General features: G+C 41.8%; 1 protein-coding gene across 1 annotated transcript; it reads right to left on the bottom strand.

Moving 5' to 3' along the window:
- Positions 1 to 132: 132 nt before the first annotated feature.
- Positions 133 to 14,108, bottom strand: SVOPL (SVOP like). Its single transcript, XM_044441313.1, has 12 exons — positions 14,037 to 14,108; positions 13,644 to 13,768; positions 12,868 to 12,931; positions 11,562 to 11,687; positions 10,427 to 10,555; positions 9,381 to 9,454; positions 8,010 to 8,209; positions 7,277 to 7,388; positions 5,558 to 5,639; positions 4,167 to 4,256; positions 3,090 to 3,203; positions 133 to 438 (listed from the first exon to the last, which is right to left on the bottom strand). Exons 1-12 carry the CDS (start codon positions 14,106 to 14,108, stop codon positions 427 to 429), a joined length of 1,200 nt encoding a protein of 399 aa, XP_044297248.1. The 3' UTR covers positions 133 to 426.
- Positions 14,109 to 23,050: the final 8,942 nt, after the last annotated feature.

Below are 23,050 nucleotides of genomic sequence, written 5' to 3'. Positions count from 1 at the left end.
GGTTGGCAGCTGTCAAAAGGAAGGATTTAAAAGCAAGTTAAATAAGTTTCAGAAAGTTGAATAAGCTGTTTTGACAGGGAAGTATTTAGCCATGAAATCCTTGTATAGCAGGGTCTTATATATGCAGGGCCCACCGCAACGTTGGCTTGCATAAATAAGACAAGTCATTCGACAGTAACCCAATCTTGAGAAAGCACAGTAATTAGTCGTCATATTGGTCACTGACAATTTTTTTTTCATTTGCACAATGCAAAGATTACATTTATTTTGAGGTAATAGAAATGAGTCTGGTTTATTAAAATGAATTGTGTGTCTTTATTATATTTTAATACATGTTGGCGGAAAACTACTCTCCAGAAATGGACTTAGTTGGGCAGATACAATATAACAGTCTCTTACATTTTTCTCTTTCAAGTGGTCATGTCATCATTTCATTTGCTAAAAAAAACCAACAAAAAAGCACATTATAAGGTAATTATGAATAGGAGACTACAATTGTATTCTTGCATAGGTGAGACTTAAATAGTGCCACCTTTTCAGTGAAAATTTAATACTACTAAGTGATTAATATTTGAGCATCTGCAAGTGCAGAAATGTCAGCTGACGTGGCTCTCTTAAATTACTCTCTTGGGAGTTTCCTTCCTCCATTTCATTGCCCCCCCTTCCACTCAGTTGATTTGCAGTGGTATGCGTTATTAAAATATTATTTCATCTATATTGTTTTTATATATCAGATGAATTAAAACTTCATCAAACCTGGGAAAATAGACAACTTACCTAAAGTTGTTTCACAATGGGAAGCATAAATTTTTATTTGCTGTGTACATTATTAGAAATGGGAGATATTTTGTGGATGTTTTCATATTTTGCACATTATTATCCTTCTAATACCAAACTAACTACCCACAGGCACTTTTCTATATACTTGTGGGATTTAGATGTTAAGAAATACTAGTTTGTAAAAACTACAGAAAGAGAGACTAACACATTTCCACAAATTCTATTGTCAATTGAGGAGGATGGAAATAACAGGAAAAGGGTGGGGAGATAGAATTTGCCTGATTGCTTATGCACCCTGAAAGAGAGGTAGAGTTCATGTGAGGGAGAGAAGCACTGTAAGGGTAAAACAAAAATAACTTCCCCCACACTTTGGATTAACAGACTTACTCTTTCCCAGTCTTCAGAAACATGCCCTGATATAGCAATAAAGCATGTTGGGAGCTAGCATCCAACTTCAAAACTGAGCCATATAGCATTATAGAGGACAGTATGGGGAAGGTTTGAAGAAAGTGAAAAGTTAGCTTTTCCTCACCTCTAAAACCTCCCCCATAGGAGGTTCTCATTACAAGACTTGTCTTCTCCAGTGACAGGTGCCCTGAATAGGAGTATTTCTGTTGTGGGTGGGAATATATTGCAACATGACTCATGTTGGCTTACTTGATTCCACTACCTAATAATGCCTATTTTTTGTATTTATTATGCTTGAATGGTGCAAACTTGTGCTTATAAGGCTTGTAAGCTTATCAGAATGATAGTAGCATTGATACTCCAGATGTACCTGATGATGCTGAAATCATTCATTTCAGTCAGACTTTCAGACAGGATATGTAACTGAAACTGCTGGTTGGTTTGCTGACTAACCTTCACTAGGAATCACTAAGGGGTAGCGAACTGCTGGACTGCTTGGCAGCTTTCAATACGCTTGACCACAGTTTGCCTCTGAACTGCATGTTTTGCTGTGGTTTGTGTTCCTTCTGTTTGCTTGAATGGAGAAGGTGGTGCCTGGAAAGTATGGTTAGATGCCACAGCTGTTGACTTATAGTGTCCCACCAGGGCTCTGCTCTTTCCACCATGTTATTTAGCTTTTCATATAAACTGCTGGGAGAGGACATTCAAAGCTTGCCAACACTATGTTCTCAATGCCCTTTTTGTCACTGAACACCAGGGAAGAGTAGGAACCCTTGAAAGGTGTTTGGGTTCAACAATGAGCTGGATGAGAAGGAACAAACTGAGTTTAAACCCAATCAAGGTGGAGATGTTTTTGGTCAGTAGAAAGCCAATAAAGATTCATAGGTTAGAAGTGCTCCTTTATCTGACGCTGTCCCTGGATCGTCATTTGGCAGCAGTTGCAAGAAGTGTTTGCACCATTCAGCTCTGTGTGTGAGCTGTGATGCTTCCTCAGGCCATTATCCATGCTGACTTGGCAACAGGTTTCCATGTGCCTTGCTGCCTTCAGACTAGCAACATACTTCTTAATACATGTCTGGAAGCAGCAGTTGGTGCAAAATGCAGCTAACCAGCGTACAGTATCACAACCATATTACACCTGTATTGAAAGCCCTACACTGGTTGCCAGTTGCTCCTTTACTCAGTTCAAGGTGTTTTTAATCTCTGAAAAGGTAAATGACTTAGCAACTGGTTAAAGGACTGCCTGCCTCCCGGTGAACTAGCCAGTGTCTTCAGGAGAAGCCCTTTGTATGGCATCAACACCATAGAGACCAGTTGGTGAGGTACACGTCCTTTCTCCTGTGTTGCTCTCCAAATTCTCCCTCAAGAACTATAATTGGCCCCCACCAGCAATGGTGTGACAATATACATCTCTTTAATTGAGCCTTCAAATTATGTAGTTTAACATTCTTATATTTATTGATCTAAGGCTTTAGTCTTAAATTCTTGTGCCCCACCTTGATGGCTGTTTGTCAAATAAGGTAATACATGTTTGCATCCATAGATTCAAACAGCTAGCTTAAAATGGTGCACAGAATGTGGAGAGAGAGAGAGAGAGAGAGAGAGAGAGAGAGAGAGAGAGAGAGAGATCTGCATTTCTACTTGTGGTTCCTTTGCTGGATTGAATTGTTAATTTATATGGACCAGCTCATACTTGGCTTATGATACAAATAACAGGAGCCCTAACTGGCACATTTTGTTCAAGTGAGCAAAGACAAGACATTTAAAGTGACCAACACCTCCTGTAGAAATGGCTCCTACAAGGCTTTTTTTAGAATGGAAGGCAGGCCAGGGGAAACTGCCTCAGTTAACCCTTTCCATTCAGAAGTTGGCCTCTGCAATACTGAAGACAAGATACATACCTGAAGTGCTCTTTCTTTGGTCTCTATGGGTAGAGTGAAAGCAGAGATAGCGCACAAAACACAAACCAAAGCAAAAAGGCAAAGTGCTCCCAAGAAAGAGGCATTCAGAAGCACCTAGAAATAAACAGTTTATTAGCACACTATTTTCATGCAATTCTGAAAACTAGCATTTGAAAGATCCATTGATAACTCTTAACTTCTTCTAAGTAAAGTATATTGGCAACTATCCAAGGACAGGTTCATCTATTTTGAATTGCTTCATGCATATTCATTTATACATTAATTTGGTTCTATTTTAACTTCAAGTGTTTAATTGCATAATTCTCATTTTTATATATATTTATCACACATGCATTTTGTAGCCTTTTTTATTCTGAAACATGCATGTTATGTGCATTTTAGCCTAAAGCACATTTTAATACATATTTTGGTAAATTAATATCTTATTTTTAAAACAATATCTAGGGATGATTAGTAATGGAATTTTATTTCTCCTGCCCATCAAATCCCTTTCAACTGCCTTACGAAAGAACTGAGTACTAGCCCTCAGACTTTTTGCCAACTCGGTACTCTCTAAGCTTTAATAAAAATGCTGATCCTACCATTTGTCCTAGTGATTCCCCATTTTAAAAATCCTTTATCTTAAATTTTTATAATTCAAAACTTTGTCCAGCGTCTCCTTTATTGCTGCTGAGCCGAGAACTGGATTTAGTATTCTAGGCAACTTCTAGTCATGCTGAACCCAGTCGGACCACTCTAGCTTAGCAGCTCCTCTTTGAGATGATATTATTATTATTATTATTATTATTATTATTATTATTATTATTATTATTATTACTACTACATTTCTATGCCGCCCCTTGCTGAAGCCTCGGGGCGGCTTACAACACAATAAAATACATTGAAATACAATAGAACCTCAGCTTCAGCTTTCCCTGTTCCTTTTTAAAACCTGAACCTAAATGCACATGATTTCAGGCTTGGGAAGATCGCACACTTGATACAGTTGATTGGAAGATACTTGCTGAAGTTTGTTCTTGCAGACAATCTGAACTGATTAAAAGAACGGTGCCTTACTTGTGCTATAAAAGGTGCCACCATGGCACCAATGCGACCTAGGGAACCGCTGGTCCCCAGTCCCAGAGCTCTCATTGTTGTTGGATAAACCTATAAGACAGTAATATATAATACTATATAAGTGGGGTTGTACTTTGAAGATCAGTAGACAGAAGCAAAGGGCACTTGGGCAGTAAGCCCTTCTCTGGAGATAGTCATTCAGTTTACAGCTGCAAACAAAGGAATGCGGGTGGGACCTGAAACTTCCATGGTTGGCCTCAGAAAAATCTTTCCCCACCCTGAGCTATTTTACATACATATAGCAGATGCTGTTTGTGATTCTGTACTTTGTAATGTGTAGAAACAAATTCATCATTCTGCTGAACATGGAGAACATCTGGCCCTACAGATGTTGATTGACTACAGCTCTCACCATCCTTGATTATTGGGCATACTGGTTGTGGCTCATGGAAGTTGGAGTCAAACACCTTCTGGGCTGTCACAGATTCCCCACTTGTGCAAAAACTCGGTGCTGAAAAGATTTCAGTAAAAATGTGGCACACAATCTTCAAAAAGTCAAGAAGTTCCATTTATTTCAAATGGTAAGAGGAACAGGTCAATTTTAAAACTGGTTATCTTTCTTTGGGTTGTTTTCATTTAGTTTAGCATGATAAATCATGAATAGTACTAATTGTACCCTTTAACAACAAACATAGCCTAAACTGCATAGCCTAAACATTGATTCAGCAAAAAACTGGAGTTTGGAAATACTAAAAATATAGCTAATATCAAATAATTATTTAATATATATCTAAAAGGATACTGCTCAAATGGATTTCTGTTCTCCAATCTGTATGAGCTACTTAATCATTTGGACTTGTTTATGAATTCAAGAAAAACAAAGACTTTTCATGTTGTCTGTTCCTTTACAAAAGGAAACATGATACAGACAGGAGCAAGTAAGTAAAATGCTATCCTCCACCCCTAAATCTCAGACCCTTCAGTCAATGACAACTGTCTTCTCATTAGACTGGATGCATTGTTTGATCAGGTCCAGCTGAAATAGATCGCTCCTATCCAAGTCCAGAGGTTGGATAGAAGTATTGTTAGCATCACCTCCCAGCTATTCATTCCACCTACCCAGCTAATACTGCAGACTTTCCCAACCTGGTGCCCTTCAGACATGACTGAGAGTTGCAGTCCAACACGTCTGGAAGATGCCAGATTAGGGGGGTATAATAATAATGGTAATGCTGTGCACACTTCTATGACAGTAATTCTCCTTGAACTCAATTAGTCTAACAAGTAAATATGCATAGGATTGCACTTCCATTCTACATTTCCCATCTTAACAGAAACTACCAGTTACATAGCCGTCCTCTCCACGGTTCATGGGTTCAAGAAGGTCTTACCTCAGCTGTGTAAATGTAGATGGTATTGAAATTTGCAGAGACAAAGCCACGCAACAGGAAGAGAAAACTGATAAGGCCCGTACTAAGATGAAAGGGGAAAAAAGAAAATATAGAGACGCTCATCCCATGATCCAGCACCTGACTGCACATCATACCGAAGAATGCTATCGAATACAATTGTTTGCTAGAAAGTTAGACGACTTTTCAAGGTAGAATGCTCCAACAGACCAAAAGGGCTTGGGAAGTGATGTCCCTTATGAAAGATAGCACATGAGATTTATGATTGGACTTGGCATGCCCCATGTGCTGGCAAACTGAGGACTAATGTGTTTCCCAGCCTCAGATACCAGGGGCAGCATATGGCCATCAGGACTAACAACCATGTCATCCTTCATAAATTTTTCCAGCCCCCTTTTAAAGCCATCAGTGGCCATCACTACATCGCATAGCAAGGAATCCCATGTGCTGTGTAAAGAATTCCTGCATCTCCCATTATTCAGCTTCATGGGATGACCTCGGGTTCTGATATTATGAAAGAGAAAACCCTCTACCCACTTTCCAGGACTTCCAAGATTATATATATATATATAATGTTGAAAAGCACTGGTCCCAATGTAGATCCCTGCTGTTTCCATTGGGAGAAGTTACCATTTCTTCCTATTCTCTGCTTTGTATTTTTAAACTAGTTAGTGATTCATAAAGCAACCTCTCCTGTTATAAGTCTTTAGTGAGGGACTTTATCAAAGGCCTTTTGGCAGCCCAAGTAAATATCTTCCGGATCACTTGTGTCTACTTATTTATTGATGCTGTAAAAGACTTCTAAACAATTAGTGAGATATAACACCTTTCCAGAAGTCATGTTGATATTTTTTTCATCAGGACTTATCATTCTATATGTTTACTTATCATTATTACTACATACGATAGGGGAAATGCATATGAATTTTTAGGCAAACTTGTTTTCCCTATAAAACAACAAATGGGTGTTGAAACGGGATGGAACAAAGTTGAGCTTTCAAAAGCTCAAAAGTCATGCAAAGCAAAACAGATTGATTTGTTCATCTCTGTCCCAGACGGAGTCCAAGGAGATTTGCCTGGCGCCTTCCTTATACTCTTTTCATCGTCCAGTGAAGACCTTCATTTAAAAAAATATTTTAATAGCTAATGCCACTCAACCTTCTGTTTTGTATTACCATCTGTATTTTATTAACATTGTATTTTTAAGTGTTGCAATTAGTTTTCTGCTGTGTTTTATCTCATGACTGTGAGCCGCCCAGAGGTGCTGTGGCACAATTGGGCAGCATACAAATGTTCTAAAATAAATAAATAAATAAATAAATAAATAAATAAATAAATAAAATAAGGGAGTGCATAACCACCACAATTAGTAGCTAATGGTCTTGGCTAAGTGAACACAATTCTGCTGTCACAATTTTAGTATTCTCTAGAATGGACAACCCTCTCCATAGTAAACTCTGTTAGTGTAAGCAGAGTTGCTCAAGCGCGAGCAGTCCATGCAAAAGGAATGGCAACCAACAGGCAACCTATGTTCCAACGCTTGGTCCACCAGCCTAGCAAAGCCAAATCGGAGTGTGCCTTCAGAACTTTCAGGAAGGCTGATAAGAGAATGTAGCTGTCCAAGCCATGTGTAAGCTGCTGTATGCATCCGAAACAGGACCAATTCCTTCGCCTCAATAGGGTTCTTCCTGAAACACTTACGTTGAAGTGCATACATTCAGGAGAAGGAAGAACACTGCAGTGCATCCCATCGTTATCGTCAGGCTCAGTCGCCTTCCCAGGAAATTGATGCCAAGAATGTTTAAAGGATTTACTGGAAAACAGGAACAGAATAAGGGGCAAGGGGAGAGGAAATGATGTCAGGTTGCACAATCGGCCGCTGCACAATTCCTCCATCTTTACCTGCCAACTGCCTTCATACTACTGGAAACCAGAGTCAGCCCAAGAAGTTGAATGGTGGGAGAGTCAGGACAGACAAAAGAAACCACTTATTCACACAACACATGGGTAAACTGCAGGATTTGCTAACCCAAAATGCAATGAAGGCTAGGAACATGGGCAGCTTTACAAATGCTTAAAAGGACAGAGCTATCAGTAGCTACTAGTCATGATGGCCATATATTGCGCCCAGTGTAGGAGGCAGTACACTTCTGTATGCTGTTTGTTGGGGAACATGGATAGGCATGTCCTGATGACCTGCTTGTGGGCTCCCCATAGGCACCTAATTGGCCACCATGGGAACTGAGTGCTGGACAAGCCTTTGGCCTGATCTAGCACTGCTCTTTGAACATGCTTAATGACAATAATGAAAATAGCAAGTGAACCAACCCACAGTTCAGGACTCCTAAGCTTCATTTAGCATATGTGGCATTCCCTCTTTCCATCAGAGACGCATTTACATTCTATTTTAGATAGCTGTGCAAGAAAACATTACTTGCAGTCTCGCCAACCGTGCTGATGAACATGATCTGGTAATCAGACGGAGCAAACAGGTGGCAGAGACAAGGGCTCTGGATCTCCTCAGAACGATGGCCCAACCCCTCCTCTCCAGCTCCTCTTCCGCAAGCCAAATCCTTCTCCAGCAACTCTGCACTCACCAGGATGACTCCATAATAAGCGAAAGCTATTCCGAGCCTGCGAATAAGGGGATGGTGGAAACCAGCATTGGAAATGGCACGTTCTGAGTAGCTTCAGTGTGCAAGTCACGGCACTGTTTCTGCAGCCCAAATGAAAGCCAGGAAGAGCACAATCGTGGCACTGCGCCCAGAGACTCTCCAGTAATGGGACTGGCACATAACCGGAAGCTCTGTTGGAATGTAAATGAGATGGTGCGTCTGTCTCCATTCTACTATTTCAGGACATGCACGTTCTTCTGAATTGCCTATCCATTTCGTGGAGTTGAATGCAAGGAAAGGGTAAAGGGATTTTACACCTTTTTGACACCCTTTAATATTTTTTAACAACATGGGAAGGATAAATAGCCCCCTGCAATAACACAGTGCATGGAGGGTTTAATGAAACTTTCCATTTGTGAATGTGCCTTGAGGCAAGATCTTTAAATTGATAATGGTAGTTTGTTCTGTTATATACTAATATATCATGATATTTATTAACTAGTGCTATGAATCTTCTAATATTTTACTCAAAATGGCAATGATATGGTTTATTTTACTCTTTTTTCTTTCCCTCCTCATCCCATGGTGCAGTTTTGTTTTTTACTGTATGATAAAAATAAATATAAAAATGCATTAGGGCTTCGATCAAGGCACATTTTCTCATTGAATTTCCTTCATGGCTTGAGCAATGCCAGGGAGCAGAGGCAGCATGTGACACTGCAAGAGGAAATGAGTCCTTCACAACCCAGTGCATGAACACACAGCTACACGGACACAGTGGAAACAGAGTGCGAGAGCCTGTCTGTGCAAAGGTATTTGAGCAAGAGGTTGGTTGAATCTCTAGCATGCATTGGTTGCACAGCAATGCTGTATAATGGTGCTTTTTCAAAGGATCCAGACACATATCTGAGCAGCCATATTGCCTGTTTTGTATTCATCTTTTATGTAGACGGACTCTCCCAAATTAGATGTGAGAGTTAGGCTTTAAACAGAAAGTCATTAGCTGGGCTTTTGGTTCCTCTGCATGTGATAACAGAGGCAACCAGAGACATATAATCAAAAAGACTTGCCAGAACCTGCTTTCTTACCTTCAAACTGATTCTGTTCCTTTAGATGCATCTAATGCAACTCTTGGCAGATTCTATTGATTTCTGTTTGCTTATACATTGCCATATGAATGAAGCGCTTACCATATAATCCATATTTGCAGAGTTGTTCGTAAGTATTTGGGATTCAAAAGATCTTTGAATCTACCCCTTCTTTCCTAAAAATAATTTGAAGGGAAAGTCAGGATGAGATTAGGAACATGTTGCTGAAAACGTAAACACGAATCCTAACTTGTATGCAGTTTCAGAATTACAGTGCATATCATTTCATGGAAAGGTTCTCTAAATTGCTGCTCTCATAGTTCTAAAACCCAGGGTCATCCCAGGAAGCTGAATGGTGGAAGATTCTGGACAGGTGAAATAAAATATTTCTTCACACAACACATAGTTGAACTACAGAATTCACTATCCCAAGATAGACAGCTGTCAACTTGGAAAGTCTGAAAGGCAATTAGACAAGTCAGTGGATGATAAACTTTTCAATGGTTACTAGTCATGAGAGCTGTATGTTACCTCTGGTATGTCTCTCTGAATCCCAGCTGCTGGGAACATGGCCAGAACAGAATGATGTTGCATTCATGTCTAGCTTGTGGACTTCCCAAAGGGGTATCTGGTTGACCACAGTGCAAACAACAGACTAAACAGGACTTGGTTGTGGATTGTTCTTCATGATCTTACATGGCAAATAAGCTTGGGCGTAATCCAGTCACACAGTTTCCACTGCAAGAAATGTGGATCTATCTTTTGTCTCCACCAGCTCCCCAGCCTGCTAACATCTAGATGTTAGTATAGTGATGTAAGGACAAAGCAATGAACAGAACGAGCTCCTGCATAGCCTGAAATGCTGATCCTCTTGATCTTGGAGGCAATGCAGGGTTGGGCCTGGTTGAAACCTGGATGGGTGACTTGAATGTTGGGAACTGCCCAGAGAGATGTGTTAGCTTTAAATAGAGTGGTTGATAATAACTAAGAGCACCGCCGCTTTTCTATCATAGCAAAGCTTCTGACTGTTCAGGCCCAGTCTTAAGTAATCATGGCTCTGCCAACTGGCCATGAGACTCAGCCCTGAATCTTGTTATTTTCTTCCACGGTTATCCATTAGTACAAGGATAATGTTTCCCAAATCTTACTTCAACAGGTTCCACCAACTTTCCTTCAGGCATAACAGAACGGTTCATCTTAGCAATCCAATGCAGCGTTGCAAGGGCACCGTTGTCATTTCCACAAGACACGTTATACCGAGCAGACTCAGGGATGAACTGCAAAATACAAATGGGGAAGAAAATGCAGCTGTAGCATTCTCAGCTTTGTCAGTTTCTCAACACCAGACTTTATTTAGGATCCTCCTTGCAATATGATAACTACACGTGGTGGAATGGTTCTCCCGGCACGTTTCCTGTCCTCATGAGCCATTCTTGGCAAGCGAGCTGTAAAGAGGGCTGTTTAAGATGGCCTTGTGAGGGGGGCCAACTGCCATTCCACATGCACACTTCCATCCAGTTTGTAAGTTGCTGCCACCCCACTGCACAGGTAAGGGAACCCCGTGGAGATAGCAACCAACTGCGACCTCCAATCATTGCTGTTTTCCTCTTACTTCCCTCTAGGTGCCAATAAGTAATGTAAAACAAGGTGGGTGGGTCCAAGCAGTCTTGGTTGTGATGGCCACATGCTCTCCCTCAAACTTCACCTCCAAACTGAAAAAAGAATCTTTGCTAAAGGAATATAATCAGAAAAAAGGCAAGTGGGCCTTTGCTCTAGAAAATATATTGTAGTATAACTGCATAGCTGATAGCCTCCTTACAGTATATTCTTGCACCCAATTTATATTTCCAAAAGTTGGCATGTCACTCATTCTTTTGCTGAAACTGATGTCACTGTTTTTCATTTCAGTTTTCCAGGTCATTCAGTATGTTGATCCCAGGAAAAAGTCAGTCTCTCTTCCTGAATTTTGGGTCAGTTGCAAACTTCGTCAGATGCCCTTTCCTTTTCTTTGCCCAGCTCATTTGTTATCACGCCTCTCTCAATCCCACGTGTCACTTACATTATCTTCCAATTTGAGAGCGAAGTCTTAAGCTTATGGCCCCAATCCAGCTAATGTTACTTCTGTTTGAAGCTGTTTCTCTTTTGCTTCCTTGGTTTCAGCAACATTTAATTATGATTCATGGCCAAATTTAGGTGGATTGAGGGAGGGGAAAAGATATCTACAGAGGGGTACACACATGCACACACGAGTGTACTGCTAACACATTCATGAGTCTTCCAAACCTTAAATGCTAGGATGAGGACTATGCCTGGAATTGAAGCAATTCGTACCAGCCACTGCCATCCAAGGGTTGGGTTAACTACCGATGCCAACCCAATAATTAGTAAGGAGCCTGCCAACCAAAACACCTGTCAAGTGGAAACAGAGAGGTTAAAACACGTGATGATGGGTTCTTTACTTATTATTTGTTTTAGCAGCCTTTCTTCTCCACAGTCACATCAGCTTTCATGACTTCAAACTGCTGTTACTGCACAAAACATCACTGAGAAAAGATGTAGCAAAGCACTCCAGCTTCCAACTAGCATGCTGTCGATACCAATTTTGACCAAGTGAGGCATTCACCGAGTCAGTTCCTGAAACTTGAATGTCAGCTGTCTTTCTCCAAATGAAGTGCATGGAGAATACCATTATTGAAGAACAAATTTCTCCAGAGCTTACTGGCACACACATTTAATGCTGCCAAATGTCACAATACAGATAAAGATATTTGAAGTATGAACTTGTGCAGTTCTGGAAGAATTAGAAGTATTTCCTGTTACTTATACATTTCTGTTTTCCTTTATCCAGTTTGTTCAAGGTGATTTACAACCAAAGCTATTATTTTAAAGTGTACAAGAACGAGGGGTGGGGTGCGAAGCCCAATAAAACAAGGGACTGAAAGTCCCAATTTCTTTGGTCAAGATGCAGTGAACTTCTTCCATTACACCCCAAACCTGAGGAAAGCTCCATGGGACAGGGCGCTTACTTTTTGTTTAAACACCTGAGTCATGTGCAATAAGCAAGCTGCTTTTAAAAGTCTACTCTGTTTGCAACATGGCTTGACATGTGGCCCAGCGTGAGGGAGACCGTCTGAGAAATATGAAACCAAAGCCTTAGTATAGGCAGGCTTATAGAATTTTTGACATCCTTAGCAAAAAAAAATCGGGTATTTTCCCCCATTCATACTCCATCCTTTCCATACTGCAAGAATTCTTGAGGTAGCTTAATGACATACAGTGAAAATAATGATAGTTCAGTAAGAGCAACCTACGATATAGAAAACAGCAGTATAAAGCAACCAAGCAGAGTGTCCTCAATGCCAAAAGGAAGCAGCTTCACATTGCGTGTTCCTCTAGTACATTCTTGTTTTAACTTATGCTAAAATGCCACCAAATCGACCTCTAACTGCAGAGAGTTCTAGACACCAGGTCCTATGACAGAGAAGCCTTGACCTCAGACCCACTAACTAAGCTTCTGACAGTGTAGGGACACAGAATCTGAAAATCTTAGCACCTGAGGAACTGAATCAGCTGTTTTCCTTCTGCTTACCTGTGATAATGGCAACATATAACCCCGGTACTTTGTTGGCAAAAATTCTGTTTGTATTATAAGCCTAAACAAAAATTCAAAAAACGAATAAAATGAGAAGGTTAAGGAGAGATGTACGAAAGAATCTGTAATATCTCATCCAGCATCCACCTCTGCATGGCTCCAGCTCAGCCAGATCATGAATGAGAGGCCGAGATTGACTGCATTGCCTTGGACTCTCTATGGAAAAGCAGCTGCTCATGCATCGGTTTGTCCCATGCAGATGTTTAAACCAATGTGCAAACCTCCCAGGGGTGCATCCAGTGCCATAAAGGATGCTGGTGGTGGAGTCAGCAGCATGGTCCTGCTGCCTCTTCTGCATGCTCAGCTCCTACACATGAGAAACACCGAAACAGGCCTGTTGAAGCACTAATGCATCAGGCTGTCAGTGATCTAACCCTTTGAGAAGCTGGGCCACCATTATTTGCGCCAGCAGAGGCTTCCAAGCCCCATATAAAGCTCCCAACATAAGTCTGTTCTTATGAGTATGAAGGCTATTACTATTATGGTTCCTGAACCCCCATCTGATAACAGGGGATTCAGAATTCTCCCTGGGTGGAAGGTGGAAAGCACTCCAGCTTGCCCTCAGCACAGCCTGGGCTTCCCAGAACAGGTGCACACCTGGAAGCTCTCCAAAGCTGAGTGATGAGCCGTTTCATATGGATATGAAGCCTAGATGGATGCCCTGATTCCTCCCCACTGACAATCCTACTGACAAGCTGTTTGTGCTACATTACCCTTGAGCATGACCCGACACACCACATCCCACCATGGTCCGGAGGAAGACAAACCAGATGTACGAAGGGGAAAATGATGTTAGCAAGGAGAAATACGCTCCCCAGACGAAAGAGATGAATAAAACCTGCAAGGCAAGACACAGAAAGGGGGTCAGTTTTCCAAAGCAACAAAATGTATGGATGGGCTGAAGACTGCACTTACGTGCGCTGTCGTGGATCTCAGAGTGCCATTGCCTGTGTTGGCCAGCCTGCATCTGGAACACTGCACGGTTCTAGGTGCCACATGTTAATAGGGACATTTACAAGGTGGAGCCATAGGATAGTGAGGGGTTTAGAGCCCAAGTCCTACGAGGAACAGTTGGAAAAGATGGCATCCAACATATTGCCACCTACCTTCCAGCGGCCGTATCTATCAGCTAAGTGCCCAAATATTACACTGGATACCATATAGCCAAAAAACACCATCTAGAAGGAATCAAAAGACACAGATCCTGGTAAATGAATGGACCTTTGAAGTTGGAGATTCAATGAGGTACAGCTCTAAAATTAATTGAAAAATGAATAAGTCTAAAAACTAGCAGTAGCAGCTCCAGATTTTTGAGGAAAGATGGACTTTGCTGGCTCCATTTCTCCAAAAGGGTCCACCTCCTTGCCATGGTGAGCACTACATATCAATTTCTCTTCTCACTCTGGGCCCAATCTCCCCACTCAGTGCAATTTGGACCCCTTGCCCAGAAAAGTAAGTGGAGTCTGCTGTTCCTTCTTCCTGTACCTTTCACTTGGAGAAAACAGATGGACAAGCAGCAACTGGGCCTATACTTTTTCCTGCATTAGACAAAGGACATGATGGCACCCACTGGGCAAATTCAGCCTGGGTTGGCAGGCTGGAAAGGAGGGCACATGTGGCCTGCAGCCGATGCATTTCCCAGCACCACTGTAAATGTGTCCTGAAGGTCATCGGGACTACCTGCCCTTTCCACATCCTATTACAATGGGCAGCTCCAGTTCTCAGTAAATACACCCTAGCTAGCTTTTGGAAATGTTGCTTTCATACAAGCAAGAGAACAAGGATGAATGGGAACTGCAGAATATTAACTGTCTATCAATTTCGATGATGTTCAAATGGAATTACCTATTTGGGAATACTTGTTCCCAGAGACCTATCTCCAATGGTCCAGCTCAGTTTGAATAAGTTGATTTCATGGGATTTATATAGATGGTTATCTTTAAAGCTGAGTTGGTGGAGTAAGTTAAATGCACTCAGGAGTGTAAATTTATTGTGACTCCGATTGTTTATGCTATGTGTGGTTTACTTTGTTGAAAAAAATATTTTTAAAATGCAGGTGTGAGATAAGAGTTCCCCCACCAGGCTGGCTGGAGCTCTGCCACATCTTGGTGGCAGGGATGGGAGGAATCCTCGTTTAGATGTGAATCCATTACAGCTTAGACAAATATCTGTCTTCTGCACCCCTAGGGTGAGACAGGGTCACGCTATTTTAAGCTAGCCTTGTCCTGGATTAGAACTGCCAAGTTAAATCCTCTAAAATTAATCTTCTAAAGTATTTCCCTTAAAATACCACCTTACTTGTCTGGGGAGATCTGTGGGGCCCACGAGTGCAACCCATCCAGGGAATGTAGCATGAAAAGCCCAGGAAAAGTCCTTATTTCAAGGGCCTTAACTCCAAACACCACACATCAGAGGGCTCCTTCTTCAGAGGATGTCTCCGAAGGCTGCATGGAAGGCATGGCTGTGCACACACATGCCCCCCAACTGTGTGTGTGTGTGTGTGTGTGTGTGTGTGTGTGTGTGTGTGTAGTGATGCAGATTGCCCCTGCCTCTCCTGACTGAGGCAACTGCCTTACTCGGCCTAAGGGGAGGCAAATCCTGAATCTTCAGCTATGTAGAAGAAGGTGGACTCCTCTGGGATTCTGAGAGCATGCCACAAGCAGCCTCACAAAACGGCATGGCCAGTCCCTAAATCCCCATTTCACAGAAGGCAAACTGATGAGGCTGAGAGACAATTAACCCAAGATCCCACATACAGTCAGTTCTGACTTCCAAAGTACAAAACCATTTTTTGGCCCCCACAATTTCTTTGTTCTCCACCGATTTAATGGAGAACAAAGCATAGCTGCAGCCATGTCTATTTTCCAAGAATGCCTCCATGACCCTTTATTTTGGGAAATAAAGATGTACCTGCTCTGGAAGCTGGAAGTTTGCTTTGCACCATGCTGGCTTCCCAGTTAATTTTTTAATGTTTTAAAAATCTTAAAACTGTATAATAAATTGCCAAGATGGCTTTCACCCATGGAAGCTTTTGTGTATCCAAATGCATTGAATTTTGAAGGGGTTATAAGATATGATGACATTTTGGATGAGGATGGAGGATTGAAATTGAATCAAGAAACACAAGAACAGGGATTTAATATCTCTTGGTGGCACAAGGTGCAGGTACAATCGAGATATGCTAAAGACTATAAAGCATGGGGTTTTTATAAGGACTTAACAGCGTTTGATCAAGTGATGCTTAAATCAGATGAGAAAATGATTAAAAGATTATATAATTTTTTACTTGATAGGAGAATGGAAGACGAACAGGTTAAGGAGACTATGATAACGTGGGTACAAAATTTTGGCTATAATATTGAATTAGAAAAGTGGCAAAAGCTATGGAGAGAAATATTAAGGTAACATTAGTGACTTTGTATAAAGAAAACTTGTATAAAATGTTTTATAGCTGGTATCTGTCACCAAATAGATTAGCTAAGATGTTTCCAAATATGTCAGATGAATGTTGGAAATGTAAACATAAATTGGGTACTTTTTATCATATGTGGTGGACTTGCGATAACGTGAAAAAGTATTGGATTAAAATATGTAAATGGCTTGAGGAAATGTTACAAAAACCCTTAACTTTTAAACCTGAAGTCTTCTTATTAGGCATTATACCGGTGGACATTAATAAACAAGAAATGTATTTGATTTTACATGTAATTACTGCGGCGAGGATTGCATTTGTTCAACACTGGAAAAATGAAGAACTACCCACCGACGAACCAATTCTAAAAAAGTTCTTGGACTGTGCAGAAATGGATAGACTGACTTTATCATTGAAGGAGAAAGAAGATACTGACTTCTATCAAACTTGGGACTCTTTTTATTACTAGCTAGAGAAACAGGACTTTACATAGATTTAAATATGTTTTTAAGTTATCATAAATGAAAAAAGAAAGGTGTGGGGGCTGACCCAGCAGGCCCGATGTTTTTGTTGATTGATGTTGTTTTTAGTTTTTCTTTGTTTTTAGGATTATAATTTCAAATAAAACTTACTATAAAAAAAACTTAAAAACTTAAGAAAAAACTAAGAAGGGTAGTGAGCCTTGTAGATGCCAAGAGAATGTCCACATTGAGCATGCAGTGCTAATTTAGATGCACCAGTGTCTATTTAGAAAGTTTTACCAGAATACAGTAATATCTCAATAGCAGAGAAGGACTGTGACCTGGTGGCCTGCCAGGCTGCCCAGTCTGATATCCAGGTGCTAATTGCTAATAGGCTACTTTGAGGCCTGATGTTCCCTTCTCACTCTGTCTATAAACTGGAATTGGAGGAGTCAGCCCTTCAAACAGAGAACTGTCCTCTGCAGAGCAGTACACATGACCCCCCTACCAAGATGGAGCAGCAAGTGGTGCTATTCACACCCCACCCTGTCCCCAGCCTTCAAGTCCCCAAGGCTGGTCATATCTGTGTTAGCAGCTGAGACAGACAATCCCCCAAGCACCTGGCAGTGAAGACACAACAGCAAGAAATAAGTGATGAGTTGCTGCCCCTGCAGAACGTCCGGCTGCCTAGGGCAGCCGCCTCACTCTGCCTAATGGTAGGGCTGGCCCAACGCCTGCATCGACCTAGAAACAGTAGTGAGGCAAAGAAAACGCTACTCACTGTGGTCATGAGAGCCACCTGCCAGTTTCCGAGCTGCCATTCGCAACGGATGGCCGGACTCACCACAGCGATCAGCATGATTTCCATGGCCTCTGCCACCTGCAGGGACAGCATGTTCAGCCATGCAGGGTCGCTATTCGACATTTTACACACCAAAGGCATTTATGATTCCACATTGCTCCTACAACGGTGCTGTCTCACCCTCTCTTCTAGGGGTAGACAACCTGTTGTAGAGAAGGAGCACATTTCTCTCCTTCACGGCATTCCCAGTCAGACTTGGAATGTGAACTACACAAAGAAGGAGAGCGGCTGGAATGAGGCACAGAACTGTCAGCATTAACAAGTCAGATTTGTCAGATGGCTGCTGAGATCCAAACCCTGTCAGGATTGCAGGGAGACATTATAGAACAGGGAAAGTCTGAAGAGGAGAGGTTTACATTCATTAACTCACAGAGCTGGTGTCAAGCCAAACAGGTGCCCCGATTAAGTCATACTAGCTGGCCCACATGCAGTAGAAACCTCCCTGAGTGAAGACTTTTGGGGAAGGAAGGGAGGGGACGGTCTTCAGTTTGGCACCAACTCTTCACATAGGCAAGAGCTGCTCCCACAGACCTGAGGGAATGTTATTTAGATCAAGAACAACCTTCTTGTGAGGCAACTGCATCATAAAAACCCAGTCTAGCTCAAACCAAGGACTATATTACAAAAGATCTGTTTAGATCTGCTAGAAAGTGGAAAGGGGAGAGATGTGTTCATGAGACTCGTTCTCTCGGGTGTTTTGGACTACACCTCTTATCAGCCCCAGTTAGCATTGTCCAGGAGCAGGGGCTGTAGTCCAAACCATCAGGAGGTTGCCAGTTTATGCATTCCTGCTTTGCTCCCATAGTAGCACGAGTTCCTCTCTACTTCTGTTCACTGGGTTCAGTGACCCTGTAAGAGCCACTCCTCCAGCAATTCAAGAGCTAGGAGAGGTTTTGTTCTTTTGTGTAGACACCTACCAGACAGCAGGGAGGCAGGAGCAAATCCACAGTTGTCCTTCATTAGGCTTTCAATTGATTATATATATATATATATATATATATATATATATATATATATATATATTTATATATAAACAAACAAAACAAAAAACATGGTGAAGCACACAGAATGGTACTCTACTCTCATAGCTGGCTTGAGGAGGATGACAAAGCAAGGTGCCTTCTTCCATGCAGAAAGTTGAGGCACCCAGTATGCAATGGCTGGGAAGCCAATGACAGCTGTCCAAGATGCTGCTTGGGCACTTTGGATGGTTGTCACTGGAACCTTTTGACTGGAATGGCAAGACCCTGATGCTTTGGAAGTGTAGCTCTGCAGGGTTTGTAGCTCCACTTGGGCTTGCTTTTTGTTCCAGATCCAAACAACCGAGCGAGCCCAGGGAGGCTGCAAGGTCCTAAAATAAGCATAGCTCACTGAGGCGGCTTGGTAGCCACAACTTAGCCACCTCATCGGAGCAGGGGTGCTGGGTTTGGACAGCTCAGTGTATTTTCTAAGCATGGCAGGCTAAGGGCAGCTAGCCTTGCTGCGTGTCAAAATGCAGTTTACTGTTTGCACCATATATGTGGAGAGAATGGAGAGGTGCATTATCTTCAAAATCTTTCCAATTACAGCCCTTTGGTTACAGGAAGTTGACGAGACCACTGCATGATGAGATCATGCTGACAGAGCAGAAATGAATTAGCAGTACAGCTTGCTGATTTTCCATCATTTTTGAAAACTATTTCTCTCCTATTGCTTACTTGCACCGGGGATGGAAGTTGTTAAAAAATCAGCAGCAGCAGCAACAAGAACAATAACAACAATGGTTTAGGACATTTTAAAACTTGCCACTTCTCTTTGTGGGCAGATCAGGAGAGGGAGCATCGAAGCCCTTCCAAACCACCCAAACCCTCCCCACCTTTGCACCAACTCTGGAATTTGCATATTTCACAAAAAGGCAAGAGAACAGGAAGTTAAGAAAATGCCTCTCCACTCTCAATTCTGCCCTGCCAGCATAATACCACCTTCAGAGTTGCAGTCCAAACTGCAGGATTGCTCTGCCACACATCAAACTTCTCTTGTTCTGCCTTTTACATTTTACTTTAAAAAATTGGCACTTGGTTAGTACTGTTAAGAATGCAGCCACTCTGCTCAAAATCCTGAGGTTAAAGAGCAAAAAATCTATCTTTGGGCATACTGAATTGTTAGAAATACCTGCATTTACAGAAGTATCTGCAAAGATCAGCTGCAAAACTGGCTAACCTCAGACAACTAGACTAAATCAATTTAGTCCATCAGTTAAAATAAATAGGTTTATTTGTTTAACCATTAATAATTACCATGTGATATTTTGTATGAACTTCATTCGGCTGGTATGATACTAAAATCATGAAAATTAAAAAAGGAAAGGACATAGTCTTCAGAAAAAGCAATCCTGCATTTTCCTGTTACGTAAGTAGTGACATTTCAACATGTGTAACTTCAGGGAAATTGTGGTTCTGGGAAATGACAAAGTTAGGTACAGGTCAAAGTATCTAGGCTCTACTGGGAAAAGGGCTGGCAGAAAGAGAACAAAGGGAAGCCCATGTACTTTTGACTTCAGTGCTGCCCATTGCTGGCTTGGGCCTCATTCACAAGCACAGATAATCCTTGAGGGCATGCGGCGCTCAACAGAAAAGGTTACTCACCCCTGCTTAATGACAGAGCCACCCTTGTTTGTTTGGACACATGTATGCTCCTTAAAGAATTTGCTGTCTCCCAAATCCTTATGTGTATAAAAGAATTATTCCAAACCATTTTACATAACTGATAATTGTCAGAGTCAGGTTATTACATCCACTGATAAACACGTACACCGGTACTGCCCATGATCATAAAAAGCACAATGTGAAACCTCCCAAAGCCAAGGGCTTCCACCGCTTCTTCCACTGTAAATGTCTTCTGCTCTATAACATTGAGAAAGATAAAGAACGTTAGCAACAAGGCCACTGCTGGAGAGGAAACAGAGAGTGCCTTTGCTAGGAAACAAGACAGGAACATTATTGTCTCTCTTCAGAAAAAGCAGAACAGATACAGAAGAAAAGTTCTGAGGCCACCCAGTTATAACAAGCCTCCTAAACTAGGGGTGCACAAACTTTTTGGGCAAGAGAGTTGTCTTCTGTGTTGACTGGGGGCTGCACCTTACGCACATGTACCCATAAAGACAGCTCTGCATGCACACACAAGCACACAAACAGGCATTCATTCTAGCACATTCCAGTGGGAGGTTTAAACCTGCCCTCTTTGGCTTCTGCAATCCAACGATTATTGGGCATTGGTAGAGGTGGGAAAGCCACAGTCCGGAAGTGAGAAGACCATAATCTTGGAAGTGAGCTTCAGGGAGTTGAGAAAGGCTTTCACTTCTCCCATCCTTGAGGTTGATCACAGGCCCAGAATTGTTATAAGCTGTGTGGAAACAACATCCCCCCCCCAAAAGAAAAGCCCCTGAGAAGTGATTGCACTGCAAGTGGCCAAGGGCTGCCTGCAGATTATGCAGACCTGTACGACAGTGTGTAATGATGTTATCTGCACAACCACCTGTCCTGTGAAGGAGATAAAAAGAGGGTTGTCATCAAAGGTCCATGAAAACAGCTGGAACAGGTTGGGAGCTTTTAAGAGCAGGAAATGTTCTGCCAACTCAAATGGAACAAGATCTTTAGCTTCCAATGTCTTTGTAGATTACAGAGATAGAGCGGAAAAACTAAACAAACAGGATTAGCCCTGGGGGAGAACATAAGCACAGAAAAATATCAGATCAAACACCAGATCAGATCAAGTTAGTTCAGTGTTCTGTTTGTACAGTAGAAAAACAGTTGCCTGTGGGAAGCCCTCAGGCAGGTTATGGATGCTCTAACACCCTCCTGCTCACATCCCCCAGTTTCAGATCCTGGAGGCTTCATAGAGTCATCAGGACCAGCAGCCAGGGAGAGCCTTCCCCTCCAGGAATCTGTCCGATTCTCTCTTACAGCTGTCCAAATTGGTGGCCATCACTACATCCAGTGGAAGTAGCTTCCATAGTTTTGGTATGTATTGGGTGAAGTTATCAGTCCTGAAATTCTCACCATTCAGCTTCATAGGATGGCCCTAGTAGTTTGAAAAATGCATGGCACCGATTAAATAGACAGCCTTTCGCCCATCCCACACAGAATTGTATGCCCTTGTATGCACTTCTTTAAACCAAATACAAGCTGAAGGTCATTTCCTCAGATTCCCCAGTAACGTTCAGTTGCACAAACACCTTTAGGAAGCTGGTGTACTTGTAGCAATCTGAACCAAGTAAAGCCTCACTTAAAATCTAGTGCAGTGCAAGAAAGGCTTAAGAGACCCAACTTGCTAGACAAATCTCTTTTGACACCTTAATCGATCACTCTGCCAACATGAAAGCAAGGAAAAAGTCATTTGAACGGGCTACTTGTTTATGTATTAGATAATTCATTCCTTTATTGGAATCAAGAGTCTTGGTTTATGCCAATATTTTATTTATTTATTTATTTATTTAAAACATTTCTATGCCGCCCCCATCCCAACAAAGCCTCGGGGTGGCTCACTATATATATATATAAATTTAAAACCCCCTGGTGCATTCTCGGCTAATTTAAAATCCTAATAAATATGATAATTTAGCAATTAAAATAAGTTTTAAATAAAAAGGTCTTAGCCTGGCGCCGAATAACAAATAATATTCCATAGTTGAATATGCTCTGCTATTTACTGGCAGCATTTAGAAGGAAGAGTTGCAAGGTGAGGGTCCTAGATTCAGTTTTCCCCTGGGCCCACCCTCCCCACCCGCCGCTGTTCTGGGCTCAGGCTGCTTTGGGCTTGCCAAGACCTGAAGGTCGACATGGCCCAGAAACTAACTGGAAGTGGGTGCGGATGACTGACAAATGTTTTATTCATGCAAAATGTCATTTCACCTTTAGAATCGAATGTGGATGGTTTGGTGCTACAAAGACCAGGACTGGGAAGGCAAAACACAAGGGACCCCAGGGCTGGGAATCAATCACGCATTGGCTGACGAGAAGGGGGTCTGTTAATGAATTGCCAATAAGAAGAAATGAATCACCAAAAAGAGGACAAAAGACAACATTTATGTGCAGAAAATGTGCACATGCTCATTTATATATAGAGATGGACTTTAGAAGTATTTAAATTTGTAATTTAAATACAAATATGGTCCATCTCCCTATGGTGCAGACAACTATGACCAGGTGGCCTGTGTATCAGCCTATCAACCTGCTGCTCAGGTGCTCACTGCTGATGAACAACAGGTTAGATGGGCCATTATCTCTGACCTGGAATGGGGCAAGACAGCCTTTCAGAAAGAGAACACCTTCAAAACAGGGCAGTCTTCCAGCAGCCCTTCACAGAAGGAGTCTAAAGCAGGCTTTCTGGCCACCATAACTTATGTAA

The sequence above is a fragment of the Varanus komodoensis genome, unplaced genomic scaffold (assembly GCF_004798865.1).
Source record: "Varanus komodoensis strain SLA01 unplaced genomic scaffold, ASM479886v1 scaffold39, whole genome shotgun sequence".
Lineage (NCBI taxonomy): Eukaryota > Metazoa > Chordata > Lepidosauria > Squamata > Varanidae > Varanus > Varanus komodoensis.
This window is presented reverse-complemented; position numbering and strand designations above follow the sequence as displayed.

Excerpts from the sequence above, each read along its gene's own strand:
- SVOPL (XM_044441313.1), bottom strand. The coding sequence starts at position 14,108 with ATGGTGTTTTTTGGCTATATGGTATCCAGTGTAATATTTGGGCACTTA. Across the intron at positions 13,769-14,036 it reads ATAGATACGGCCGCTGGAAG|GTTTTATTCATCTCTTTCGT; the intron begins GTAGGTGGCAAT and ends CTTGCCTTGCAG. Across the intron at positions 10,556-11,561 it reads TCCTCATCCTAGCATTTAAG|TTCATCCCTGAGTCTGCTCG; the intron begins GTTTGGAAGACT and ends TGTATTTTGCAG.